A 27,934-nucleotide genomic window follows, 5' to 3' on the forward strand; every position below is an offset into this window, starting at 1 on the left:
TTTTGTTTTAGAATTTGAAAAAGTTGAATTTTTTATTTTATTTTGTGTGAGAATTTGAGAAAGTTGTAATGATTATATGAGATGAGATGAGATGAGATAAGTTGAGAGAAGTTGTGAAAACAAACGAGGCCTTAAACAGTCGTCAGTCAAAAGTTTGTGTTCTCTTGATGTCTGTACTAGGTTGCACCTGGCGAGAGAAATAAATACTTGAGATTTGGAGTTTACTAAAAAGAATTCACCTTTGTGTCATCTGCGTCATTTAACACATATGTTAGCCTCTTCTCTTTGCGAGGGCGACTAGAATTGCTTGTGTTCCCCGCACTACCCACACGGTGCATTTCAAAAACAACTGGAACATATATAAACAAATTAGTCAGAGATAGTAAAACATACAAATAATACCACAATTGGCATTCTGGTACTTAGAACAATACCATAAGCTCCTAAAGTTTTTCAGCTTTTCATCTAAGACTCGATGGTTTAATAATTATGCTGATGAACTGTGCAAAACAGCTAATAGCTTTTCAAGATTTGTGAGAAGAATACAACCAATAATCCAAAATTCAACAGTGTCCCAATTTCCCATTCAAACATCTAAAACCAGAATTTTACTGATCATGAGAATACAATACCTACAAAGGCAGCAGAAGGATCGTCATGTCCTTTCTTCTAAACCCAACCTCGAATGAAAATTTTTTTTTTTTTTCCCTTTTGGGACTCCTAATGGAGTTAAAAATCCAAGCAAGAAAGCTCACCTAGGTTGCATGTCTAGGAACAAAACCCTCGATACAATCCAGGCATTTGAGAAGCACACAGACCTGGAATTTTTTTTATTGCTTCTCACCAGAAATATATTCCTTGCAAGATTGTAAAGAAATTAAGGGCACGTGAACAATTTTTTAAATCTTTTTCTGATGACAAGAAACTTCACCAAGGCAAGGTCCTTCAGGCCAACCCTAAAGAATAAACTATGGATCATGATCCTTGTAATACCCAAACGAAGTATAGATGAATGGGATACCACATTGCTTGCGAGGAAAAAAGTTCCCGTTCTTTATAATGCTTCTAAAGGGCATCAATTGCAGCCTTGACTTTTCTTTTTAGGATTGTAGCACATATGTGCTTAGTGCTTTCCCTGGGTCGGTAGAAATGGTATCAAAGCTAATCCCAACCAAAAGTGTGCGCATTCAGCCATATCACCCATAACAGAATGGCCTATAGAGAATGCCAGGGATTTTAATGGTGGAGATTGTAATTTTCCAGATTATGTATACAAGGTGTTGAATAGGATCCCTCATTGCCCGAATGGGAGAATTAGTTACTCTTTACAATGACTCCAAGGGGATCCTTCACTCCCTGGGCCATTACAATCTCACCAGCCAGAAATACGTATTAGGCAATCCAAGGGAACTCTTAGTGTACTCTTAGTGTACAATCAAATTCAGGATGTCTCAATCTATAGCTCATCCCAAGTCTACCATTTAATCGCTAGGATGCATGCCTAGGGACCAGTTTTCCAAATATTTGCAACAAATGCATGTATGAAATAGTCCCCAGTTGAAGCGTCACTTGTCACACATTAACAAAGATTTGCACAATAATTTTCTTCATTTATATCCTAAATATAATTTACGTTTTACCTAAAAATGAAACTAAGGAACAATCTCTTTCTGCTTAAAGATCATTCTTCAAAAAGAAAAAAATAATCTTAAAAAAAAACGAATAGAACTCGCTACAAACAGTCTAATAAAAGTGCAATCTTATGAGAATGAGAAAGAAAAAAGACGAGCAGGAAGAGTTAACAGCATGTATAATATAATATATGTATTTTTGCAAACATGCAATATTTTTGACAAAATCCTATAAACTACTCAAGCGCTGAAACCTGACTTAATTATTGTGCGGTGACATTTATCAGGTTGATTGCAGTATGTGGTAAAAAATAACCATATGAGAAGGTTCTATCTACTGCATGCGATAGATTTGACAGCCTCACCAATCTTAGAACTTCCTCCTGGCAACTCCTTGGTCTAATTTACCTCTTAACTCATCAACCAATCACCCTCCTCCCCCCAAAAAAAAAGCAACTTTGAATTCAAGTACCAATTCATAAAACCAAATAAAATGGTCCTACAGCAGCATCAACCATCCAACTTAATCCAATAATAAGAATACACACACAACCAAGAGAAGTCATCACGAGTTTGATGCTGATAAGACTTGCCAGGGAAACAGAGCCAGGGAAACAGACTTAATCATGATAATTTATATATGGATATACCGGAAAAAATAGACCTTATAAAGCAAAAAGCTCCAATATTACAATAGCACCTATTTTCCCAACTCCAGCTCCATAGATGCATAACCAAGCATGAGTCACGCAGGTGATAATTTTAAGTGAAAGAAGTTTAATAATTATTATGTGCATATAATATTAACAGCCCAAAGTAAAACAAATGCTCCACAGTTTCCATAACACCAATAATTTGTTATACATGAACCGTATTAGGCTAATTTCGGCTGAAATTATATCTTCTACCTTGCCTATCTCAACTTACTCCATTCCCTGCATTTCCTACGGCCAGAAAAAAGCAGGAGATTACAAACACAAATTCCAATCCCATCCTCCACACATTTTCTCTCAGCTACCACAAAGCCAAAGCTGCTTATATCAAATTATCTCATGTTCCCATCAAATCATTTCAACCTAAAACTCTCAATTCCCCAAAAATCACATAATCTCCCTCGGAAAACAAAAAAAAAAAAAAAAGAAACTAAACCCAGTGTAAGAATTTAATACGCCAGTCACTTATCATCCACCCAAGAGCCCCCAAAAAAATCCCACTGATCCTCGCCCAAATACGCAATCAGATCGTCTAATTTAGGGCTTCAACGAATAGCGAACTACTCAACTGATTCTAAAATCAAAATAATAGGCACACGTATATACAAAACTGAAGAAGAAAAATAAATAATCTAGAAAACAAAAAAAAAAAGTAACTAAAATTATAAAATTTGAATTCTATTAAAACACACACAGAAACCGTCACCTTGAATCAGCGATTCGATTGAAGCTTCGTAAGTTTGTTTTCGTCTTCCACTGTCTAAGTTCCAATTTTAGAGAGAGAGAAAGAGGGGGAGAGACAGAGACAGAGAGGGAGGGAGGGTAGTGAAAATGGCTGTGTGGGTTTCGATTGTATTGTGTGCGGCAAAAGTCTTTTGACTCGGTTTTTTTGGGTTTTGATAGAGGGCCTAATGGTCATTTTGTATAAGCAGATAGACTTTATGAGAAGAGAGCAACAGCTGTACTCGATGGTGTGGGGTACTCTTCCGGCACTCGCTTCGCTGGCCGTCCCTTTGTTTGGTGGGACCGGATTCGAGAACGTAGAGGACGGCATGCAATCAATGACGAGGATTTCGAATTACGAAACTGTCCCCATTCGTGTGCATTCGGTTTCGAGTGTGGTGCGACTGTGGTTGGGTTTTTTGAGGGGTAAAAGGTAGTGAGTTTCGCAGTTGTGCCCCACCTTTTTAAGCATTTGTAAATATTCCCTCAATCTGTGTTTTTTTTTCTCCAGCAATTTATATTATTTATATTTTATTATTTTCAATCATATAAATTGTATAATTCAGCCAACTAATATAATTGGAGATGACAAATTAAACATGTAAATTAACAGATGTAGCTTTAAATAATTATAATCCATTAATTTTTCTATAATTTGAGGAATTTTAATTATAATTTGAAAATGAGGAATAAAAAAAGTATACAGATAAATAAGAGGTAAAATATTTAGGCCTCGATTGGATACAGAAATAGTTTCATCTCATTGCATCATTATAACTTTTTTAAATTCTCACACAAAATATAATAAACAATTCAACTTTTTCAAATTTTAAAATAATAATAATATAAAAAAATAATATTCTAACAATATTTTATTTAACTTTTAATTTTCATTTAAAATTATCTAATTTTATCTCGTCTCACTATTAAAATAAAACAAAAAAAAAATCAATTTGGTGGCACTCAACTATAGCTTTATATATGAAGTACTTGTTGAGGTAAACAAGTCCATCGTGAGTGATGAATTTTAATGAAATAAAATCAACCACTTATTACTTATTCTATAGCTAAACTCCAAAATTTACCAAACTAGCATTAACTACATCTTTGCACAAACATTTGTGTGTTCAAATTCACATGCTCACGTGAAACTCATTCACCTGTAATTTTGTTTCATTTATGTAAACGTTTTCATTTGTTAGGTTTTCTTTTTACAATTATCCAAATCATTCATAGTGGAGAGGATATTCTAACCGATTAATCCCACATGGAAAACCTGTTAAGAGGATCCAACCAATTACCAATACCGAATAGATAACTATTTAACAGTGACATGAGATCAAAATTTATTACGAGATGAACCCCTCATCTCTAAATTTGAATTTAAAATAACGAATGTGTCCGCTATCACTTAATAATAAAACGATTTAAATGTTCTATATAAGAGAAAAATTCAGGTATGTAAAATGCTTTTGATTCATTAGTATTAAAGAGTTTATTCGATCACTGACATAGACATCAGAAGCGTTCTCTCGAATCCCCCAAGCCATCTTACTCTATGGTTACAAGTGATCGTGAGACGGTGACAGTGAAACACATCCATAACACATAGAAAAATAAATCCATGGATACTCACGAATATTATTTTTCAAAGAAAATTTCTAAAAGTCATTGATGCGACCACTTAACTTGTACAATTGGTATAAGATTTTGAAAGGCCTTCCTTGTTAGTGTAAAACTCTTTTCAATGAAGCTGATTTGTAGAGCTTTATTAGCCAACATCCATATTCAACAACTGAAAAATTACTATAATAACATTAATAATAAGAACAAGAATCTAATATTGATTATAAGATCAATAAAGTGATACCATAATTATGGGAGATGCAAGTGATGAAGATAATCAAATTATTATCTCTTGAGTTTTTTTTCTTAGTTCTAAAGTTTAGGGCCGAACTATTATAAATACTTAAAGTAAATTCTGTAATATTTATTGAGCATTAAATATTATTTAAAAATATTAAATATTGCTCATCTCGTATAAGAGATCAAGTCCAAAGTAGTGGAAAATGAGGTCATACTTAACATTAGGACCTAAACCTTACTAAACCAAAATTTATGTGATTAATATAAGCATGTATGTCAATGATGAGCAATAAAATAGAATCCTTGATAGTAAAATATTGAAGTAAAGTATTAAACAAGAAAATAAAATATTAAGAAATATACAAAATTTGAGAAGACAATTAAAAGTGGTTAAAAACCAAATAATGGGGTCTGTTCTATCTTATTTGAAAAATAATAAACACATCACTTTTCACAATATTTTATATAATAATATTTTTAAATGATGGGTTGTAAAATATTTTAAAAAAAATATTAATATTTTATAAAAATACTCTCATTTTATAATATATATTGTAAAATATATTGTGTGGGTATGATTATTTGCTTATTTTGGTGATCATAGTTGGCACATAAAAGCATTGGCAATGGTCATTGTCAAGTCTAAATTTTGGTTCGGACTTCAAGTTTTGACTATAGCGTTAAGTTTTGATTAGGTGAATCCACGTTAGATTAGTTATCTTAAAGTCAAAATAATAATATAATATTTTATATTTTAATAATATTTTATAAATACACTTTGTAGATTAATTAATAATTTGATTTTTACTTAAAATTATTGTTTTTTAACTACTTGAGCCATAATTTATTTCTCTATTACCTGAGCTAATTTGTTCATAATCTATTGAGAATTTCTTTATAATGACGTTGGCTCGATGTGAGTTGGTTGTAAATTTGACCATAACGACTTTATTACAAATAGATCATACAAAATATAAAGTTGATTGTAAATTTCTTGCTTTTAATCACAATCCTACCTTGGATGTAAATCAGCCAAAAGGATGCAAGGTTGCCAAATTGCCAATTTCTAGATGGTTTGTCGCTGATCTTCCCTCGAGCACAGAGCTGTTAAATTCATTCTTCAAAAACCGGGCCAGATTATGCTGCTGCACGTGGATGCTAGTCTATTATGGGTGTGGTCAAAGGAAGCTTTAAGACCATATTCGAGTGGTGCAGTTGGTAAAATGAATATATCCGACTGACTACTTCTCTGAACCCATTCCACATGGTATGTTGCTCTTAAAACAAGCTTCTTGTTACTTCGAGTGTTTCCATTTTACTTTTGCCTTGTCTGTTACTCTGAAGTTCTGTGTTTCTCATTTCTTTCTCATTCCCATGCTCTACCCTTTAGTCCATTTCTCATTTGGTCCATCTCACCCCTATAGTTAACCAAATTAGTTATATTATTTTATAAGTCTATTACCTAACACAACATTTCATGATCCATTATATTTATAAAAGAAGTCATTAAACAGAGTAGCTACGATCGAAGACGTTCTAGAAGTTATGAATGAAACTTTAAACTCATATTGATCATGAGTTGAGAATGAGAGTTGAAATCTATGAGAGCGGTCGACTCTTAAGAGCACTCTCATTGGATTATACAAATGTAAATCTAATTGGGTGTTTGATTAATAGAGTTGTTGATGCTATAAAAATCGTTCAACAGGCCGGAAATGGAGAAAGAGTCATTTTCGGCTCACTGGGGCGACTTGGGCCTTGTTCGGTATTGTTTGGTATCCCCGATAGTGTTCTGGTGCAGTTGTACAATGTCAGTACGTATGTTCGTGGCAGTGAAATGAGTAGAGAAAATAAGAGAAAATAGACACATGAATTTACGTAGTTTGGCATAATGCCTACGTTTACAAATATTTGGGAATGAAGAATTCACTATAATATTATTGTTTACAGTCTCTCATATCTATTTATACTAGAGGTATAAATTTAAACCGAAAAACCGAACCGGATCGAATCGGACCGGACCGATTGGTCTGGTTTTGAACCGGTCCGGTCCAAAACCGGTTCCTATATTATGAAAACCGGCCGGAACCGGTCCGGTTTCGATTTTGTAGTTCCCGGAACTGGACTGGACCGAACCGGACCGGTTAGAAAAAATATATATATAAAAATTAATTTTATATATTATACAAAATATTTTTATATATAAGTTTTATATATAATATATAATTATATATTAAATTTTTATATATAATATATAATTATATATCATATATGAAATAATTTCATATTATAATTTATAAATTATAACATAAAATGTTAATCTTAAATATGAATATTTGTAATTTGTTTGATCATATAATATTAATATAATTATATATAAGATAATGTTATTATAATTTATAAAATAAAAGTTTTAATCTTAAAGATGAAAATTTAATTGATCATATGCTTTAAACGTAATATATATATTAAATTATTAATAACATTTTATCATAAGAAGTAACACTTTATTATATATTTTTTACATTTTAAAAAAATTGAAAAACTGGACTGGATCGGACCGGAAACTGGTAAAACCAGATGTACCGGTTTAGGAGGATAACTGGGGTGTAATCGGTTTTGAATGAAAAACCGGTACATACCAGTTCGGTTCTAGATTTTGTCTAAAATCGGACTGGTTACACCTCTAATCTGTACAATGGTGATCCTAGGAATAAATCTACTGGAAAGAAAGCCTTCACTGGAGCTCCCTGCGTATCTGGTTTCAAAGGAGAAGTCGAGGAAATAAAAACTCTCTCTGGGAAAGAAGAACTTTGGAAGAAGAAGAAGAAGAAGAAGAAGAACTTTGGAAGAAGAAGCTGATCTATTGGTCATTTGGTTGAAGGCCTTTTATATATCTATTTGCGCGTGCTCGTCAATGCATGTGTCAGGAAGCCTTCCCTTCCCACTTCCACTACTCATATTGATGCTCTGAAAGCCTGCGACCTGCCTGTAATATCCTCCACTCATATCTCTTGTTCTTTACCCATAACTTTTGTCCTATGGCTGGACCCGGTATTGACTTTATTATTTTTCACCCTCACAAGAGTCTCAAAATATGTTGTATAGGATTATGCAAATACAAAAGTGGTTGATTTATTGCTATAGTAAATTAGCTTTTAGGACCAAATTTGATAGTCACGGTAATATCACCAAAATGAACAACAAAATCTTTTCTTTTTTTTGTGTACGTTATGTGTTCTGTATTTTTTTTTTTTTTTTTTTTTTTTTTTTTTTTTTTATGGTATTAAACTCTTTGAAATGTTGAAGGCACGCTTATGATAGCCAAGTTTACTTTGATCCCATATATCTAGCCTTCGTGGACAATTAATCCATTCTCAATTCTCAATCAACTACTAGAAAAAAACGACTACTATTTATTTGTTTTGGATATCCGAATTATATTAAAAACCCTTGTATATATGGTATTTGACACGATTGATTGTATTTGGATTGGTATATGTATTTGAGAATTACTCCCACCCATGCAACCTTTTCTTTTAGTAATGGAAAGAGCTTGATGCTTTACAATCACTCGTCGTGAGCCCATAAAAACTTATTTTGCACAGTAAAGACTACTCCGGTTGCTGCCTTCTCAAGGTGTTCCAATAAAGCGACAACTTTGTACGATGGTCGTAGAAAATGTTTGAATTTTTAAATAGAGAAATGATATTACAGTTTTAAATTGTGTAAATTTTATAAATTTTATTTAATTTTAAGATTTATATAAAAAAATTATTTTTTTAATAACGAATCTTACTTTTTTTTTAAAAAAATGTACAAAATTTATATATATATAAAACTATATCTAACATTAATATCTAAAAGATTACCGCATTCCCACAAAAAAATTGGGACCGAAGGGGTGTCGAATATTGTAATTTGATTTTTTTTTTCTTTTTTTCCTTCAACCATTTTTTAAATCCTCTTAAATATTTTTTAAAATAATAAAATAATAAAATTATCAAAAAATACTACTTTAACCATTAAATAAAAACTAATTAAAAAATTAGTATAAAATATGTGTACAATTTTTTTGGCAACTCTACCATTATTTTGTGATCTGGAATACCGTGTAGTCATTGTGCCCTTTTTAGTTATGCAATTCAGATGAAATAAGATGAAATATTTTCTTAAAAATTGAATGAAATATTGTTGTAATATAATTTTTAATATAAATCAACTACGTTTGGATAGTGAAAATGTTTGAGAATATTTGTGAATAATAATAAAAAAGTAATGAAAAAATAATAATAAAATATTAAATAATAAAATACAGATAAAAAATAATGATAAAATAAAAAATAGTAATAAGAGTAGTTAAAAATATTTAAGGTACTATCAAGATTTAAAAAAATTAAATTATTTATTATATTTTATATGATAATTTAAAAAAATTATAATAATTTTTTAAGATAAAATGGGATAGCTTCATTTTATATAACTAAATCAGTCAAAATTACCGTCTACGGCAAGTTTCCATCTCGGTAAAACCGTTAAAAAATAGTAACCTAAGCAATATTTCCACCACTCAACTACCCAATAAAATACCAACACATCAGCAAATTCAATGTGTCCTCCACGTGGCAAGACCAACAGGAACTGGAACCAAGACTTTTTTGCACTCTAAGCTCTTGACGCTCCTCCAAGACTTTTTCTTTTCAGTTTGGTGTTCGCCACATTTAGATCTGGACCACCAAAAAGATTCTTACATTAAAATATTTTTTTTATTAAACTTCGTGTCCCTTAACTGTACTGGAGAAGTGTCACCTCCAAATCCGGGCCTTTGTAGTGTTCAATCATTGAAATAAACCCGAACCCACGTGCTTTTTCCTTCTGGGGTTTCCATATTTTCTATGGTTTTTGAAAATTTGTGCTCAGTTTTCGACTTCTGATTGTTCTCTTGTTTGAAGGCTAGGGTTTCTTCTTCTTCTTCTTCTCTCCTTCGGTAATGAAGTCTTGTGCTTCTAGAGGTGCAATTCTGGGTCATTTATAATCATACCAACGTAGCTTTGCTCCAGCTTCCATATTGCCTATTTTTAGTATTCGGTTTGTGATAGTGGTTTTGGTTTTTAGATTATTCTCAGTTCATATTAACTTGCAGATTTTTGTAGTTTCTTGAATTTCTCGAGTTTTTATAGTTATTTATTAAATTTTTGGGTATTTTGAACGTTTGTTCTACTTCGTCTTGATTTATTTTCTCGTCATTCTTGGAGGTGTTTCTGGTTTTCGATGTTGAAGCTTCTTCGAATAGAGGTCAGTTAGCACAGATTTTTGTCGTGTCTAATAACTGATTTATGTTAATGCTAGTTATGACCTCTTGTCCTTGTCTTTGAAGTGTAAAGAATTTCTCTCTCTAGCCTTGTTGTCTTCGTACGGGTCAGTCGTGTATATATATTTTTGTTGGGTCAGCTGTCTCCGATTTTTTTTTTTGGTTGTTGTCTTTTTTGGGACATAACTCATCTCAAAGTAGCAGTTATACATCTTTTCAATTTCTGGATTTTGTTGGAAAAAGTATATTTAGCTTCATTCGCAAGGAGGGGAAAAAAAAAAAAAGTGCTTCATTTTCTGCTTTTGTTGGAGCATTTTTACAGCCAGAAAGTGTTGCTTGTGTTTCAAAACATTGCATTTCCTGGAAAAGGGTCAGTGCTGGTCTTGGTGGATTGCTTTGTTTGGCTGAGAAATGTCCATTCCCGCTGAAAAAGAACAGATCTCATTGCCTTTAGAAGATGCGAGGGAGTCCTTGAAATCATCCCCAATGGGATCAAACCCAGATTCCCTTGGGCTCTCACCGGTTTCTGAGTTGCTCAATTCACCATCGATTCCCGCTATCTATACCGATGTCAATGTCGTTCCTGAGCACGTAAAGAACGAGCTTGAGCAGTCGATATTGAATCTAGAAGGTACTATTTTCATCTCGGCTTTCAGTTACGGGAGATTACCCCACACCAAGCAGTAGAGATCATTGCCATGATATTAACGTTTTGCATTGAATTGTTTCTTCAGAGGAGATTGCTCAGTTGAGGTTGAAGCGGCGGTTATTGGATAAACGGCGGAGAGAAGCATTGAACAAGATATTAGACATCAAAGGTAATTGTGATGGTTGGCTTAATCAGGGTTTCTTTTTAAATTACCTTCTTCTTCCTTCTGATATAGCATCGAATTCAATTTTCAGGCAGCATTCGGGTATTTTGTCGTGTTCGACCATTCCTATTGACAGACAAGAGAAGAATTCATGGACCCATTTCGACTGGGTCGGAGAAGATCGTGGTTCAGTTGGCTGGAATAAGGAAAGAATTTGAACTTGATAAAGTTTTTCTGCAACAAGCAAGCCAAGGTTAGTGTACAATTTCAATCTGTCAAAGTCTTGATTATATTTTTTTATCTTTTTTTTTTTTTTAACAATTTGGGCAGTTTCAGTAAGAGTATCCTGCTTGAGATTTCTGTAGACGATGTTTTTGTTGAGGTGGAACCGATCCTCAAATCTGCTCTTGATGGGCATAATGTGTGCATTTTCGCCTACGGTCAAACAGGCACAGGGAAGACATTTACAATGGTGAGTAATTGATATTTGGATCTAGTTATTGCTGGATTTTCATGGCTGAATAATGGATTGTAATGAATCTGCAGGATGGGACAAACGAGAAACCAGGAATTCTTCCTCGAGCTCTGAAAGAGCTCTTCAATCAAGCCTCTTTGAATAACTCACATTCTTTGACATTTTCAATGAGTATGCTGGAGGTGTACATGGGTAATCTTAGAGATTTGCTGGCTCCAAAGTCATCCTGCAGAGCATATGAGGCTTTAGCACGATGGTATATCTATAATCTAATGTGTCATATAGATTCTTCATGCACAACTAACTTCTTGGGCAATTTATTACATTGACTGCTTTGATTTGGTTAATTCTACTACAGCAACCTCAACATACAAACAGATTCAAAGGGTTTGGTGGAAATTGAGGGTCTCACAGATGTCCCAATTCCAGATTTTGCAACGGCCAGGTGGTGGTATACTAAAGGGAGACGTGTTAGAGCCACTTCTTGGACTAGTGTTAATGAGGCATCTAGCAGATCACACTGGTGGGTTATGGGTCTAGATACGTTTTTCAGATAGTCTTGATGGATTAATTTGGTTTGATAATTACGTTATCTGTTTAGCTTTATATATCTAGCCTTACAAGGATCAACGTGTATCGACGTGGGGATGCTTCCGAAGCTAAAGCAGAAGTGAGCAAACTGTGGATGGTTGATCTTGGAGGAAGTGAGCGATTATTGAAAACAGGTGCCACTGGACTTACACTTGATGAAGGGCGGGCCATAAATCTCTCTCTTTCAGCTTTAGGTGATGTTATTGCTGCTTTGAGAAAGAAGAGGAGCTATGTGCCTTACAGGCAAGTACTCTGATAAGATTTGACTCTCGTCTTTAGTTATCTTTTCATTCTTGTTAGATAAGCCAAGAATGGATCCCAAAATTTACAATTGCCAAACACAGTTTGTAAGTTTTCAATCGCAAGGAGTAGCCTTCTAAGTTGTTCTTTTTCCTACCAATTATTCTGGAACTCCAACTCAGTTCTATTTTCTATATCTTTGGTTTCACTGTTTCAGGAATAGCAAGCTAACTCAAATCCTCAAGGATTCCTTAGGTAACATGCTATGTTATTCTTTATTGCATCCTCAAAATATTAGAAACGATGCAAGCTTTGATACCATTTTGTAATGAGCTTATTCTTTAGCACAATTGAGACGTAGGATAATAGACAATCAAGCTTCTAGCTGTTTTATACATTGATGACTCCCCTCTAAGACTAAACTATGCATTTGTGCTTAAAAATGCTTTGCTTGTTTTAGCAGAAAGGAATTGTTTTTAGGAGATGTTACCCTATTCTCTTACAATCAATTGGTATAGGTGATGGCTCAAAGGTTTTAATGCTTGTGCTTGTAAGCCCATGTGAAGAAGATACTGGAGAGACGATCTGTTCTTTGAGCTTTGCAAAGAGAGCTAGAGGCGTAGAGTCATATAGAGAATTTCCAGAGGTAGGCTTCTCAAATTTCTTATCTGGTGTTGGTATCTGTGCAAACACATTCTTGTAACTGATACTTGTTTCGATGCATACACAGGAATTGAAGAAACAGAGAGAAAAAAAGATCATGCTTCTTGAAGAAGAAATGAGAGAAGCTGAAGAAGCATGTCAGGAAGTTGGGAATGAAATACAAAAGGCTGAAATCCTGTTAAGTGAAAACAAAAGGCTTTTCTCAGCTAATTATGGACTTATTGAAGATGAAGTGAAGACGCCCATGAGCACCAAAGAAGATTTAAAAGAAGCCATGGGAACACCTCGAAATTCAAAGAAAGTTACAAAAAGAAATCTTTCCAATTCTCAGCCTCGTTTCATGACATCTACTGTGGCAAGTCGCCAAAGGCAAGGTGCTGCAGAAAAAGAGATCGTTGGAAGAGCGAGAAGTTTCAGATCAGGGGCTAGAAGTTCCATCCAGTTTCCAGCTTCCCAATCACTTAGTTATTCAGATCTGCGTTTCAAGGCAATTTTACAGAACTCCAATAGAAAATCACGATATGCTGAGACAAGTACTCTCCTCAGAGAGAGTCCCAAATGCAATGGCTTAGATACAAAACTAGACACCTTGCCACGGAGCAAGATGGTCACTGCATCGGATCCAAACTTTAGAGTTACCCTCTATCATCATAGAAGAAGAAAGTCTGACATAATCTAGGTCGTGAAAGATGACTGATTGCTGCTCTTCTGGTGAATTTGGATAATGTGTGTCTGTTGTTTTTTGAGGTTCACATTCTTTCATCAGGAAAACGTTATACTGGGGAATGCTGTGCCATTAAATTTTAATGTGGTAATTGGTTGCTTTGCCGAGGCTTACAGATTTTGGATCTGTTTTAAGTTGCTTGTTTGCTAATCTTTGTTGTCGGGTTGGTTGTATAGCCTTGTTGGGTCCTGTTAATGATTTGTTAACGTGATTTTTGTAACCCAAGTACGATCAGCAACTTTGTTTGAAGTTTGTAATGATGACATGATGTATGACTTTTTTCAATAATCTGATTACTACTATTCCTAAAACCACAAATGCAGAGCCCAGCTTTGGGAAACCAGCTATGATTTTGTTCCCAATCCCACCCCTTTTTTGGTTATTATGTATACACTTTGCCAAACCACATTAATTTACTTGTCTTTATCCTCCTCTAATCCAATATCAAACTTGTCTTGTCCTCTTAAACTACGTTTTGTTGATCTTCATGGCAATGGCATGTTTGCTCTTCTGGCATCACCGAAATCAAAACCTAGACTTGGGGCCTGAGGCCTGACCATCCCGATCATTCAGCACAACACATCCTTCTAGCTACTCATCAATGTCTCATTTTGGTCAACAAAATTTATAAAGGAAAAGAAATAACAGTGTTCATATATTAATGTTTGTGATTCACCATTAATAAAATACTTTTCTAGGATTCCAAAAATCCGATTCAATACGAAATCCCATGATAGTCAAGGTTAAGTTGTTCATATGATTATCAATTCCATATATATATGTTGTATATAGATACAGTTGAGCCAAAAGAATTGCAAGAAATTGAATTTAAGAAGCTTCTCTTCTGGATGTAGCAAAGTGTTGAACTCTATCCTATCTGTGTTGATGCTAGAACAGAATTGCTCTGCCAAGATTTGCCAAGAAACTCACAGACTTCACACAAGCAGTAAAGAAAACAATAAAGAACACAAATGATTTATGTGGTTCAATCCTAATGATCTACATCTACGAGTTTTTCTATCGTTCTCCTGTATATCTTCTCTCAGAATTACAGTACATTGGAATGAGCCACTTAGACTCCTTTTATAGCATTCACAAGCATAACAGAAAAAACTGCATCCATCCACCTCAGCATAATTACTCGATCATTGGCTGCTTTCTTTTCTTTACTTGACATGTGTAGTGTTATAAATGGTTGTCATCTTTTACAACACAAAATTATTGATAAAAAAAAGAGAGGAACTCTGGTTTCATTTCAAAGGCATTCCCCCAATTTGCATTGGCTTATAGAAAGGAGAAGCGCAAAGAAACGATTTGTTTGAATTATGATATGAGATGAGATAAAATAATTTATAAATAGTAACGAGATTTATAAATTAAAATTTATGAATAGTTATAAATAATAATAAGATAAATTGAGATGATTTCAACCTATTTCTCAATTCAAACCAACTTAGAACCCAGATCCCACCTCACGTGCATCCACCCCCTTGGCCAATGCCCTCAAATTCAATGAAGATATGGGAGTCAAAACGACGATCTCCAGTCCACGACATTCCTCTCCATATAAAAAATAATAATCTTTTTTCTTAAAGAAAAACAAACCCCTCCTACTCTGATCCCCATGCTGTCGGTTACTAATCGGAGAAACGTTGTCGCTTCGCAAAGCAAAATCCTCCTCGATCTGAGATTTTGAGTTTGTTTTAGCAAAGATAACACTTAACTAACGGACACAGCGACGAAGACACAGAAACACACGCATGGCTCCCCCATCGTCCTTGCCGTCACCGAAGGGCGTTGTGGTAACGGTGCCAGTGCTCGTCCTGGCGGCCTCCGTGGCCGCTATATTCTTGTTCTTTCTCTTGTCATCTCTAGCCTCTTGTTCTTGCCCTGCGGGAGTGTCCGGTGCCGGCGGCGATGTCCCCGTGTCCGTTGGTGGTGGTGATGGCGCGGGCCGTGTTTCTGTGTCCACGACGAAGGAGGATGTGGAGTGGGTCATGGACCAGATCCGAGTGAATGGCCTCCATATGCAAGACAACGTCCTCCGCAAGGGCATCAACCCCCGCTCCAGAGCCCAGCAACTCCAAGATCTCCTGCAGTACGTACTCTCCTCCCTCCTCTCTCTCTCTCTTTCTATATGTGAATGTATGTCTATGTGTGAACATATTCCAAAATCTTGTATGGTGATGGAGGAGTTGGTGTGTAGATTTACATGGGTCTGTGGCATACGTATTTATTCATTCATCATTTGCTCTCTCAATTGAGATTTTGGAGATTTAACTTTATCCTTAGCGCGGGTATTATAAATTTATATGAGTTGTTTCAGGAATTGTCCCAGTTTGTTTTTATTCTCCCCTCACAGGTTGCGCGGCCGCGGTGGGCGAAAGTTGGGTCGGTATTAAGTGATTTGGCGGGTTGGCAGGGAGTTTAGTAAGGAAGGTGACTTGGGGGAGGAAGAGTGTGTTTGAAGAAGTAAACGTTATTAGGAGGAATCGGGAAAATGATTAGTCGAAATGTGGGTCCCAAAGGTTTCATAAAAAAGGATGAACAATATGAATTTGAGAGGAAATGCAAGGAAATTTGTGGAGAAACCTTTCTGGGAAAGTCTCTCTCCCTCATACGCACGCATACCTACAATGCTCAGTGCTTTCATTGGAAATTATAAATTATTCACCTTATTGTTGTTTTAAAACAGTGGCTAGGTTTTCTGAAATAAGCTTTGTGTTTGCACTATTTGTTTGCGTTTGGGAAACAAGAGATACTTGGATACTATAAGCATCATAGTGGTAACTCTGAATACTGGTTCTACAATTTCCACAAACTCAGATGATTAGTGCACTTATTTTTCGGTTAGGGTGACTTATGTTTTGTTTGTTTTTACGCTATTCTTAGGTCTGGCAGATGCGTTACCCTGTGTCTTGGCTTGTTGTTTAACGCTGGGTCGGATGGATCTTGGCTTCAAGTATTCCTAAAAGATCATTTGATTACTCTGTACTCTGTAGTTCAGAAACAGAGAGATGATAAAAAAATTTAGAACTTAGAGCAGTGGGAACCTGAGAAAATAATACAAAACATAGACTGGAATTGATATCTTTTTCTTCTTTTTTTTATTCATACATGTAGTTTTGTTGTTCTCCTCGTTGTGGTTTCTAATAAAATTTTTATTTACAAAAAGTTTTGTTAACAACCACAGTGAGTGTTTGGTCATAAATTATATATAGTGCTTGTTTGGTCATTTCTTGCAGCTTCAGCATTCTTTATGTGTCCTACATGTTGATTTCATGTGTGCATGTGTGTTTGCTGTGTACAGGTAGGCTTATGTGTTTGATATGCATACTAGGGTAGTAGGGTTTGTACATTTTCCCTTTTTTGAGAGTTTCTATGACAAACCCTATCAAGACTGTAACCAAATTCTCCTTTCCAGGTTCAAAGGCATATCACATTATGAAGGACCTGAAGCAAACAACCACACTGCCCTACCCTGCCCTGGAGAGCTTCTTGTTGAAGAACACCACAGCAACTATGGTGAGCCCTGGGCAGGGGGCCGAGATGTGTTTGAGTTCCTTGCACAATCTACACACCTTGTGCCTGACTCACATGTCCTTGAAATTGGCTGCGGCACCCTCCGAGTTGGCTTGCATTTCATTCGCTATCTCAATCCTGAGCATTACAATTGTCTCGAAAGAGATGAGCTATCTCTGATGGCTGCATTTCGATACGAGCTTCCGTCCCAAGGACTTCTATACAAGCGGCCTTTGATTGTGAAAGGGGAGGATATGGATTTAACCAAATTTTCGGAAGTTGTGTATGATTTGATCTATGCTAGTGCTGTCTTTCTTCACATACCCGATAGGCTTGTGTGGGTTGGATTGGAAAGGTTAGCAACTAAAGTGAAACCTTATGATGGGCGAATCTTTGTGTCCCATAACATAAAGTTCTGTTCCCGTTTGGGAGGTGAAGAGTGTACAAAACGGCTGGGGAGTTTGGGGCTGGAGTATGTTGGAAAGCATACACACGATAGCTTGCTTTTTAATCACTATGAGATCTGGTTTGAGTTTAGGCGATCAAGGGCTTAGGACTTGGAAATATGCAATTTCTCCTGGAAGGTTGTTCATAGTTAGGAAACAGGCTTCGAGTGGCCTCTGACTACTGCAAACAAAAGGCTATAAGTAATGTCAAGTTTTCAGCTTGCTGTTGATAAATATATGTACAAGAAAGAGGGCTGACAAATTGATGGGGCTTCATCTTTAGCAAGTAATTTTCTTGAACGCAAAATTGAACATGCCTTGTATTTTGTGGTAGAAGTATTCATTGCAATTTGTAACTTTTTGTGTATGGAGTTGTGACGTTATGTAATGTCCAAAAAAGAGGTGTTAACCCATTGTTTTTGCAAACAACTTGGGCAACTTTTCAAGGCATTGAGCTCAGTTATCGGGGCCTCTCCTATTACTGGTGAAGATCACATTTTTGTTCAAAACACGTTGGTCTGAAAGCATACATTTTCGTCTTCAAACGGCGTCGTTTCTATTATCTAAATCAACGCACAATCTGAAAACGTAAAACCCCATGGACTAAATCATAAACCCTAATACTAACCAGAGAGAGAGAGAGAGAGAGAGAGAGAGAGAGCTCAGAATCCGGCGCCAAAACCCAAGAATGCCTTCTTCACGAATCCTTACCAGCACTTACAGGAGTTTCCCTAACTTCTCATCCTTCCCCTTATTCTCTTCCTCCAGATTCCGTCACCTAACTCTGTCACAGCATCGCTCGATCTTCTCCACCTCACAGCTTCAGGGCTCATGGATGGACAGGATCAAAGGGGTCTTCACCGGGCAGAAGAACAACCCGGAAGAACCCCAGATCAGCTCCGAATCGTTCACGCTCCTTCGTGAGTGCCCACATAACCGCCATATCATTCTGGTTATTTTTATTTTATTTGTTTGCTAAATTGTTGTGTTTTTAATTGCATAGCTATTGATGTGCTTCACATCTTGGTTACTTTTGACGAACCCATTTTATTTTATTTTTGTGCAAAATTTACTTGGTCGATGCGATCCATATTATTTTTTATTGTTATTGTTGTTTGATTGCAGGGTTTGCGGATGAATTGAAGAATGCGAGAAGGTTAGGGGCATTCAAGCAATATATGGTGGGTCGAAGCAGTGAGGCGACATTTTCAGATGCTTTTGAGAAGCAGGAAGCTATAATTCGACACCTTGGAGGTTTCGATCCTACTGGAGAGGTTGGTTTTCTCTATAGAATTCTGATTGTTTACATATAGTCTTAACGTAAACATAGGAATTATATCACGACCATAATGTCCACCCCCAATTTCCCTCTTCGTAGCTAATTTCAAAGTGGGTGTCTGCCACTCTAGCTGTAAAGTTTTTCTATTTCCTGGCCGTAAGGTTGGGAATGCAGCTCAAGTATTTGTATCTTGGGATTTGCTACACTGGTTTAACTTTTTTTGTGAGATTCTGTCGGGGAAAATCTTCTCATTTTGGTTTTAGGTCTATTTATATGTAGAATCTTCAAAGTGCTCATAAACAAGAAACGGCAAAGCATTGTAATTGCCCGATAGCGGACGTAGAGAATGCACTTGCAAAGTTTACATGGGCTAAAGAAGCACAAAAGAAGATAGAGAAGTTAAAAGAAGAAGGGAAACCGATGCCAAAGAGCATTGCTGAGGTAGATTTCTCTCAGTTTGCCTTATTTTTCTCACTGCCAAATTGTTTGTGATGTATTCTCCATATGTATGGTAGAAACCTTATTAACTTTGTATATCTGTGAAAAGTACTAATTGAAACCACTCTTTTTTTTTTCTGATTTTAAATTTGTGAACTTGGGAAAATTAACTTTTAGAATATGCAGACACCCATACATTCACGTGTCTGAATTCTTGTATTTAGAGGAACATGGCGTCCTCTAGGACTAGAAGAAATAGTAGTCCCGGATGAAGAGTGATGCGAATTGAGAAGAAAGTAGTATTGAAAGTTTTTTTTTTTATCGGTAAACAAGATTTTATTGATCATAATAAAAGTAGTATTGAATGTTGGGACTTCTATAAGAAGAAAAAAGTGCTATTGGATATTGGAAACATAAACTGTGAACGATTATACACAACAATGACGAAAAAGATGGTGGTGGGTGATTGAATTCTATTAAATCTCTGTATGGATAAACTATGGTAGACTGTCTATGTAGGCTCTTTCTACTTTTTCATTCTCCTCACTCTGCCTCGGCCGGGAAGGGAGGGGGGCGCATGGGAAAAGTAGAAAGAGCTTACGAAGACAGTCTACCATAGTTTATCCCAGCGAGATGGGACAACATCTAGAGTTGCTATTATCAGCTTAAAAATCTATGCAGATCAAGTTTGCACTTGTGTTGTCTGTGAATCAATGTGAACTTTATCACCCTGCAACAGAAATTTCCTTGAGCTAGCATGGTTTACTGTCTTCCCTATGTTGTTACTTCAAATACATGCATTGATGAGTAGATTTATCTAGAGCCACTTATGCTATTATCTCACCATTTATTTACTCCTGGGGTCTAAAATATGACATAGTTACACGCTGCTTGGCTGTGTAAAATATGGAGTACATGCATGGTAGTTTTCTTTATCCTTAGAAACAGAAGCTGAAAATACACTTACAATTACTTGTACCTTATGATCTGTAGGTGCAGAAGCTGGTGGGTACGACACCATTGGATCTTGCCAGGTCTAATTTGGCCAAGAGTGGGCAAATCAGTAGGAATGCTCTATGCCCTTGTGGTTCCAAGAAGAGATACAAACGGTACTTCTTCTGTGTTTAAACCGTTTGAGTAATCTTTCCTACTCCATTTCGATAGTCATGTAGATTACAAGATTAGGTGTTAAATAGTTTCTTAAATTTCAGTAGATACTATTATTCCATGTATGCCACATGTGGTTTACTATCATATAGACTTTCTTTTGTGGCTCACTCTCTCATGAAACAAAATGCATTTTATTAGATTAGAACTTTTTTTCTTCATCCATTATTCCATTGGTCGATTGTAATAGACTTTAATGGCTTGAACGTACATGATTTTCTAGTATCTTTAGACAGTCATGCATAGGTGTGGTTCTTGTATATGTCCCATGTACTTGGCTTTGCCTATATTTACTAAAATTCCTACTTACTGATAAAAAAACAAAATAAAATAAAAAAATAAAAAAATCTTCCCATAATAAATAGCTAAGTAATTTGACTCAAGAAACCTTTTGTACTTAACTAGTCTAGGAATTTTCTTTAGCTTTGTGTGCTGTTCATTATTTTCCATAAGCTAGTTAATTTGCTCAGATAAACTTTTGGCTATAGAGGATCAGGGTGTGCATTTTAGAAAACATCTTAAGCACTTTTATTTTCTCTATATTCTTTGTTTTGAAGGTGCTGCGGGAAGGATTAAAGGCGGGAAGGATTGAGGGGATTGGAGAACTACATTTACAGGGGAAAAAAAACCTTGATTCAAGTGCTGGGTATTAGAGTTTCACAGAGATGGTGAATTCAACTGTCTCAAAGAATTATTTGTTGGAGCTCTTTGGTGTACAACAGTTTGTTGGACAAGTTAACCAGCAGACAGGCCATCGTATGCTTTCAGGGAACTGACGATCAGATGGTTTTTTAACCGACGTGGTTGCTTCTGTTTCCACATCATTGAGTGAACGAATTATGTGGAAAATAATAAAATCTCCAGTTTGTGAAGGGGTCACATTAATTCCCCAATACACACTAAACGTATTGACAAGTTCTACAACAGGCTAGCTCATGTCAATAACCACTCAAATTACAATTAGTCTACAAATAGTTGAGGGCTTTATATGGTAAACTTAACCTTGCTATTCTTGAAAGATATTACAAAGTAAAGCCACCACTTACAATGGGTTATTAAAAAAAAGTTTCAAATCTGTCCTAATTTAATAAGCTAAATCTAGAAGCTTGCCTCTCTGAAAGATCAAGAGTCACAAAACCTTTCACTCCTATAAAACGATTCTGAAGTGACAAAGGAGTGTCATATATATTCTTGTATAAAACAAGTTCTAAAAAGTAACCCCACAACCAAACTAGAACATCATTAGAAGAACTTTAATTCTTGCATATATCATACCATTCCGTGACATAATACGTACATTCTCTTCTTTGGTGGATAAAGAATATAAAAGATTCTTTCTAAGTACTACTGCCTATATATATATATATATATATAGAGAGAGAGAGAGAGAGAGAGAGAGAGAGCACCTCATGATCAGAGATGGCAAAACTCTTTACCTTCTATACCTTCTACTTCCTCCTTGCCGTCCTCATGGTGATCATTTGCGGTACATGTTTCAAACTTGTTCATTAATATTCTCCATTTTACTCGCATGATTCATTTGATTTTCCTTTCTTAATCACAACATAAGGTCTTGGATATATTTCCCATCTAATGTCACATCCACGCATGTCTCATCTAGTCCTATCTTCTGCATGTGCACTCTCTTTGAGTTTAGGACTCTGATAGACACAGAATTAACGTTGAGAAAAAAATACACTTAAAACCTCAAACTACAAGGAATTTTATACTTTGCACCTCAAACTATCAAAGCCAATATATTTAAATCTCGATTTTTAAGATGGATAAAAGATAAGTAACATGATACAATCTTGAGAGTCGGATTTTAAGAGAGTGTGCAAAGTGCCTGTTTTTAGTAGTATGAGGTGAATGTGATGTCAGTTTTAGTAGTTTTGTGCGCAGAGTACAAAATCTTGGTAGTCTGTGTTCTTTCAAAATCATCACAGTTTGCACATATATATATATATATATATGTAAGACCCATACAACATATATATATATATGTATGTATGTATATATGTAGATTGATTAATGGCTTTTTTTCTTTGTATTTTCTGAGTGAATAGATAAGAGAATAGTGGTGGCCATGGCAGGAGCAAAAGACTGCCATAAAGTGTGGAACTGCAAGGGAGGTAACCATTGTTGGGAAGATTGTAAAAATCGATACAGTGGAAAAGGAATGTGCGACTTATACACTGCACCTGGTGTTCCTAAGCAGTGCTTTTGTGCATACAGGTGTTGATCATCATGTGATCAAATTAATTGGGAACCATCCCATGCATTAATGAGTACTGCAATGCCTACCTAGAAGGCCAGAAGTAGTAGTAAGTTAGGAACAAATTATGTTGTTCCATAGATTATAGCTGCTGCTAGTGTGTGTGTGTGTGTGTGTTGTTATATATTCATATGTGCTAATATATAAGGTAGACATGTGAAATTATCATATATTTTGGGACAGGTACCATGCTTTCTTTCTGAGCCTAGCTAATTACACTAAACTACATAATCATCATATGAATTACAATATGTTACTGATCTCTTTTAGTCTTTTTCCAGCCAAGTATAATGATCAGTAGTACCTCATCATGACCTGATCAGCATGCAAGTAATGCATACATTTCCTTGACAATAAGAGAATTGGCTGTGCATTTCCTAGTTAGCTAGCTAGACTCATAAGGCAACAACTTTCTGTCTTGATTACCAGATCAGGCTTCCCTCCCGCTACACAACCGATACCTGGACTTAGCTAGCATTTTGAAATTCATTACAATGCTCACAAGATCGAGCCCTGTTGTGTTAGGAGGATTAAGACGCTAGGTAGCTTTAAATTTCTTACAATAATCCAACCATGCACGATTGCAGATGTAATAAGATTTCTACCATGAATGATTCGAATTTAAATAAAATATACAACTTGATATAAAGGTTAATACAATGATCATACTTTAAAAGAAGAATATCAAAAGATAATTACCATGAAAAAATAAAGAGGGGAAACAAAAAAAAAAAAAAAAAGAAGAAGAAGAAAAGGATGGGACTGAGATTCAATGCATCCAAGCACCGGGTCCGTTATTCATATCCCACATCGAAAGCATGAGTTTGAATGGGAGCCAGTATGACCTTTGAAAAGGAAATGAGCAAGAAAAAGAAACATACTTACCTGGACGGGGTCAATGAGTGATCAAGAAGGCTCATGGCCTAGGCTGGTGACCTCCATTGCACTTTGGGAGGGGTGCTCGCTTAAGGTCTCCCCAATGTGGGAGAGCCTACGTCATAATTTGTGCCAGTGGGGGCCTGCGTTCGCGCGGCCCCTGCCTATCATCTCTAGTTCAAACTGATCTGACGCCTTTTTCGATGTATGAACTTGTGAGAGGTTCATATCCTAGTGCACTGTGTATTCCACTTTTCCATCTTACACCAACAAAGGAGCCATCTTTTTCTCGAGGCAAACCATGCCATTTTATTATCTGCTCTCGAACCATGCCATCTTACATCAACCTATCGTCTCTAGTTCAAACTGATCTGACGCCTTCTTCTATGTATGAACTTGTGAGAGGTTCATATCCTAGTGGACTGTGTATTCCAGTTTTCCATCTTACACCAACAAAGAAAAGCCATCTTTTTCTTGAGGCAAACTCGACAGAGGTGAGTCTGATTTTGCCCATCCCCTTTCAGTGAAGATCTTCAAAAATAGTCAGTCCCGTTTGACATCAGTATAATCTCTTGGTAGCTCAACACAACTCTGTTCATTATCGAAGGTATGCATCATCCATCTCGTAAAACTTCCTAAAGGTCGACAACTACCTCATATGATGCACCCATCTCGTAAAACTTCGATGTCATCTTGAGTTATTTGTAATGTCCTTTCGAAGTAGAGGAGGTTTCATCGGTTTGACGGCAATGATGTGCCAATTTGTCTCTGAACATCTCCTCTCTGTTTAGAGATTAGATTAGACCACTCTTGAAACCACAAACCAATACCTCTTTTGCTTCCCACATTTTGTACATTAGTTATATGTATATTACTAATTTCTTTTGCCATCGTCTTTTTAGAAAGAAACTAAGTTGGATCTTTTTTGAGATTTTTTTTGGAAGCCCAATCTGGAGTACACCTTGAGCAACCTTCTAATGCCCTGTTAAAATAAATTTTCCCAAGAGAGAACCAACAAGAATCAACCTCAAGCTCTTTGCATTGTATGCATACTTCTATTAGTCCTCTCAGTCCAATTGTGAAGGGATTGGCTATACAGAATAGAATCTTCTATTTGTAGTCCCACATCGATAAGGTATCGATGTAGATATGGATAGTTCTGAGTATAAATATAAAGCACGCAGGATTGAGAAACATACTTACCTGGACGGGGTCAATAAGTGATCAAGAAGGCTTATGGCCTAGGTTGGTGACCTCCATTGCACACAGGAGGGGTGCCCGCCTAAGGTCTCCCCAAGTGGGAGAGCCTACGTCATAATTTGTGGCAGTGGGGGCCTGCGTTCGCGCGGCCCCTGCCTGATATATGTTCTTAACTATTTTCTGCATCGAAGGGCATCCTTTCACTTGTTTCTTACTCCCAAGTCGGAGAACCTGCACTTTCACTTGTTTCTTTACTCTTAAGTGGGAGAACCTGCAACTTTAATTTGTCAAGCTACTCTAGCCTTTTCTTCACCCACCTCCTTTAACTCCTACAAATCGTTCCACTTATCAGTCATAAGACAAACAACTTCTAATTATATGCGCCACAGAGAGCCCTACTCCACGCGAAGTTTCTTGGCAATTGTTGTTTTTAGAACAAAGACCCATATTAATGATTATTTCCATTGAAATACGAGGAAGAAATGAATATTATTAAAAAAAAAAACCAAAAATGTTGGAGAGTCCAGTAAAATATTCTCTGCATGCAGACTTAGAAGGGTTGGAATCGTCGAGAAGGCATCTCTAGCCTAGTTGGTAGTATTTTATATAGCGAATAACCAATATAAAATTCCATCACCATCTTCCATACCCAATTAGCCAAACCCAGTATTAATTTACGAAACTCAACATATTGCTGGCATGTTCTGCGATACCATTTCCACCATTATTGTTGTCTTGGTGTCATGGAGGTCGATTCAACGAGGATTTCTCTCCGTCCATTCAAGCTAACGGACGTGGATGATTTTATGTTATGGCAGGTGATGATCAAGTGACAAGAAACCTACGATGGAAGACTTTTAACTCTAAGGAAGAGGCTTTGACTTTCATCACGGATGTTTGCATACCCCACCCTTGGCGACGATCCATATGTATCGATGACCGTTCGATCGGCTTCATCTCCGTTTTCCCGTGGTCCGGCGATGATAGGTGTAAGGCTGATATAGGGTATGGAATTTCCACAAAGTATTGGGGCCAAGGGATTACTACCAGGGCAGTGAAGATCGCCCTCTCACAATTGTTCAAAGATTTCCCTGATCTGGTAAGGTTGCAAGCTTTTGTATTTGAGGAAAATAAAGCCTCCCAGAGGGTATTAGAGAAAGCTGGGTTCCAAAGGGAAGGGCTACTAAGGAAGTATACCTTTATTAAGGGGAGACTTGTAGATCTACTTCTCTATAGTGTTTTATCAACTGACTCCCTCCCTACAGATCCTCAGGGCTCAGCTTAAGAACTATAATAAATTCTCTGATCTATATATGTAAATATTATATATATATTTATATATATATATATATATAAACACATACATAGATAAGGGAATGGTAAGAAAAATGGTGCAAGAGATCTAGGGTGGATAGTAAGACTGGGTTTAGCGTAGACAAGCTGGAGGAGACTCAAAATGGGAATGCTCCTTGATATATCGTAGAAAGCGGCACAACTGGCGAGGTTGTGTGCAGCAAAGTTAGGCATTTTTTGAGCGGATCAGCATGTGCAGCCGTTGAGACTGGCTTGTTTTATCATGTGGTTAATAAGTTCTATATCTAAAATGATGTTCTTATTGCTTATTTTATCTAATTGTGGTTATTATAGAAAAAATCTATTTACAATCTTGTTTATTGACGTATCATCGATGTAAAAGCCTTCCACATCAGTTAGTTTAAAAGAAGTATTCGTGTTTAGCCTTATTGTAAAACTACATGATTTCGACTCTGGTGCATGTATGTAGCACACTAGCTAGCACTTCATTTCCATTTCACTGCATCAGTGAACAACCATATACGTAGATGCAAAATCACCAAGTTACCTGAAAACAGCACCAAAGCTAGTGCCAGTCAGTGGTTACTCTTGCAGTCATGATCTTGTGGGTACGGCGGATAGTTTGAGAGCCATATTTTATAGCTTCTAGATGACAATGAAAATGCTACACCACATATAATGAATTGCAATCATCTATTGTCTGTATAATGTCTGAAATATTCTGTGGTTTGTATTCTATTCTGTTAAAGTTATCTCATCATCATGTTAAACAATCTCACACTGTATTTTCTGACATTATGGTTAAAAATAAGGTTTGAAGACGGAAGGTTTCTTATAACTTACTAGGATGATGCTACAGCATGTGTTTTCATATGTTTTCATGTGTTTTTTAAGTTATTTTTTATATAGATTTTTTTAATATTTTTTAAAAATAAAATAAATTTAGAACATCATTAAAAACACTTCCTTAAGTAGAAAGTAAAAAAAAAAAAATTCATTAAAAAATACTTCTTTAATCACGAGTCATTTTTTATTTTACTTCATGATTAAGAAAGTATTTTTTAATAATATTATAAACTTTTTTTATTTTTTAAAAATATTAAAAATTATTAAAAAAATCTACATAAAAAATAACTTTAAAAAAACACATAAAAATACATGTTACAGCTTCAGCGGGAGCTCCCAGCATTATTCAACTTACCATTACTCTTTCAATAAAAACAAAGGGAAAAACAATTTTAAGCCAACTTTGGGAAGGGTTGACCGCCTAAGGTCTTCCCACTGTGGGAGTGCCTACGTACGTCATAACTTGTGCCAGTGGGAGCCTGCGTTCCGCGGTCCCTGCCTATCGGATTCGTTTTTAGTTTGAACTCTGAATCTGAAGCATGATTTATTTATTGGGTTTGCCAGACTTTTCTTCTTTGTATGAACTGGTGAGAGATTCATATCCTAGCACCTGTATTTCAGTTTTTCTCCTTACGACAACAAAGCAAAGCCGTCATTTTCTTGAGGGAACCAAGCCATTTTGTTATATGCTCTCGATAGAGGTCGACTACTACCTCTTTATGTTGTAGGTGAGTCTGATTTTGCCATCCCCTTTCAGTCATGAAGATATTGTTCAAAAATAGTGTTCCAACTCTCATCGATTCTCATCAGTTTAACAAGTCA

General features: G+C 36.0%; 4 protein-coding genes, 2 non-coding genes and 1 pseudogene across 14 annotated transcripts in view; 6 read left to right on the top strand and 1 right to left on the bottom strand.

Moving 5' to 3' along the window:
• The window catches only part of LOC121262605 (WD repeat-containing protein 48-like), a 30,743-nt gene extending 27,540 nt beyond the window's left edge, over positions 1–3,203 (bottom strand). For 3 of the 6 annotated variants that reach the window (XR_005940143.1, XM_041165140.1, XM_041165141.1), the window contains exon 1: positions 240–3,198. Coding sequence is in view for 5 of the 6 variants with exons in the window: in XM_041165140.1 (XP_041021074.1) it covers positions 240–338 (99 nt within the window). In the remaining variant the exon portion in view is untranslated. Of the gene's footprint in view, positions 1–239 lie in introns of all 6 variants that reach the window. The other 3 variants (XM_041165145.1, XM_041165142.1, XM_041165144.1) reach the window with 3 other exon arrangements.
• A 6,466-nt stretch (positions 3,204–9,669) lies between these two features.
• LOC121263275 (kinesin-like protein KIN-14U) lies at positions 9,670–14,060 on the top strand. Of its 2 annotated transcripts, XM_041166075.1 has the most exons (10): positions 9,670–10,875; positions 10,979–11,062; positions 11,148–11,309; positions 11,422–11,528; positions 11,603–11,787; positions 11,890–12,054; positions 12,147–12,365; positions 12,580–12,617; positions 12,881–13,008; positions 13,093–14,060. In XM_041166075.1, exons 1-10 carry the CDS (start codon positions 10,656–10,658, stop codon positions 13,702–13,704), a joined length of 1,920 nt encoding a protein of 639 aa, XP_041022009.1. In that variant the 5' UTR covers positions 9,670–10,655; the 3' UTR covers positions 13,705–14,060. The 2 variants fall into 2 exon arrangements, with proteins under 2 accessions (XP_041022009.1, XP_041022010.1); XM_041166076.1 differs by lacking the exons at positions 9,670–10,875; positions 10,979–11,062 and having other exon boundaries at positions 11,178–11,309; positions 11,387–11,528.
• A 1,145-nt stretch (positions 14,061–15,205) lies between these two features.
• On the top strand, positions 15,206–18,073 carry LOC121262789. The gene is made up of 2 exons (XM_041165389.1): positions 15,206–15,847; positions 17,174–18,073. Exons 1-2 carry the CDS (start codon positions 15,510–15,512, stop codon positions 17,823–17,825), a joined length of 990 nt encoding a protein of 329 aa, XP_041021323.1. The 5' UTR covers positions 15,206–15,509; the 3' UTR covers positions 17,826–18,073.
• Positions 18,074–18,195: 122 nt separating this feature from the next.
• Positions 18,196–21,462, top strand: LOC121262790 (protein translocase subunit SecA 1-like). Of its 2 annotated transcripts, none has more exons than XM_041165390.1 (5): positions 18,196–18,637; positions 18,843–18,991; positions 19,276–19,437; positions 20,428–20,543; positions 21,159–21,462. In XM_041165390.1, exons 1-5 carry the CDS (start codon positions 18,406–18,408, stop codon positions 21,175–21,177), a joined length of 678 nt encoding a protein of 225 aa, XP_041021324.1. In that variant the 5' UTR covers positions 18,196–18,405; the 3' UTR covers positions 21,178–21,462. The 2 variants fall into 2 exon arrangements, with proteins under 2 accessions (XP_041021324.1, XP_041021325.1); XM_041165391.1 differs by having other exon boundaries at positions 18,213–18,637; positions 20,428–20,548; positions 21,180–21,462.
• Positions 21,463–23,753: 2,291 nt separating this feature from the next.
• LOC121263899 lies at positions 23,754–23,916 on the top strand. The gene has a single exon (XR_005940383.1). It is a non-coding gene; the product is annotated as a U1 spliceosomal RNA (small nuclear RNA).
• Positions 23,917–24,567: 651 nt separating this feature from the next.
• Positions 24,568–26,934, top strand: LOC121263458 (annotated as a pseudogene). The gene is made up of 3 exons (XR_005940265.1): positions 24,568–25,290; positions 25,342–26,261; positions 26,313–26,934. The product of XR_005940265.1 is annotated as an uncharacterized N-acetyltransferase p20-like (transcript).
• Positions 24,948–25,108, top strand: LOC121263888. The gene has a single exon (XR_005940374.1). It is a non-coding gene; the product is annotated as a U1 spliceosomal RNA (small nuclear RNA).
• Positions 26,935–27,934: the final 1,000 nt, after the last annotated feature.

This window comes from Juglans microcarpa x Juglans regia, chromosome 4S (assembly GCF_004785595.1).
Source record: "Juglans microcarpa x Juglans regia isolate MS1-56 chromosome 4S, Jm3101_v1.0, whole genome shotgun sequence".
Classification (NCBI taxonomy): Eukaryota; Viridiplantae; Streptophyta; class Magnoliopsida; order Fagales; family Juglandaceae; genus Juglans; species Juglans microcarpa x Juglans regia.

Excerpts from the sequence above, each read along its gene's own strand:
- LOC121263275 (XM_041166075.1), top strand. The coding sequence starts at position 10,656 with ATGTCCATTCCCGCTGAAAAAGAACAGATCTCATTGCCTTTAGAAGAT. Across the intron at positions 11,529-11,602 it reads CAGGGAAGACATTTACAATG|GATGGGACAAACGAGAAACC; the intron begins GTGAGTAATTGA and ends ATGAATCTGCAG. Across the intron at positions 12,366-12,579 it reads AGGAGCTATGTGCCTTACAG|GAATAGCAAGCTAACTCAAA; the intron begins GCAAGTACTCTG and ends TCACTGTTTCAG.
- LOC121262789 (XM_041165389.1), top strand. The coding sequence starts at position 15,510 with ATGGCTCCCCCATCGTCCTTGCCGTCACCGAAGGGCGTTGTGGTAACG. Across the intron at positions 15,848-17,173 it reads CAACTCCAAGATCTCCTGCA|GTTCAAAGGCATATCACATT; the intron begins GTACGTACTCTC and ends TCTCCTTTCCAG.
- LOC121262790 (XM_041165390.1), top strand. The coding sequence starts at position 18,406 with ATGCCTTCTTCACGAATCCTTACCAGCACTTACAGGAGTTTCCCTAAC. Across the intron at positions 18,992-19,275 it reads GTTTCGATCCTACTGGAGAG|AATCTTCAAAGTGCTCATAA; the intron begins GTTGGTTTTCTC and ends ATTTATATGTAG. Across the intron at positions 19,438-20,427 it reads TGCCAAAGAGCATTGCTGAG|GTGCAGAAGCTGGTGGGTAC; the intron begins GTAGATTTCTCT and ends TATGATCTGTAG.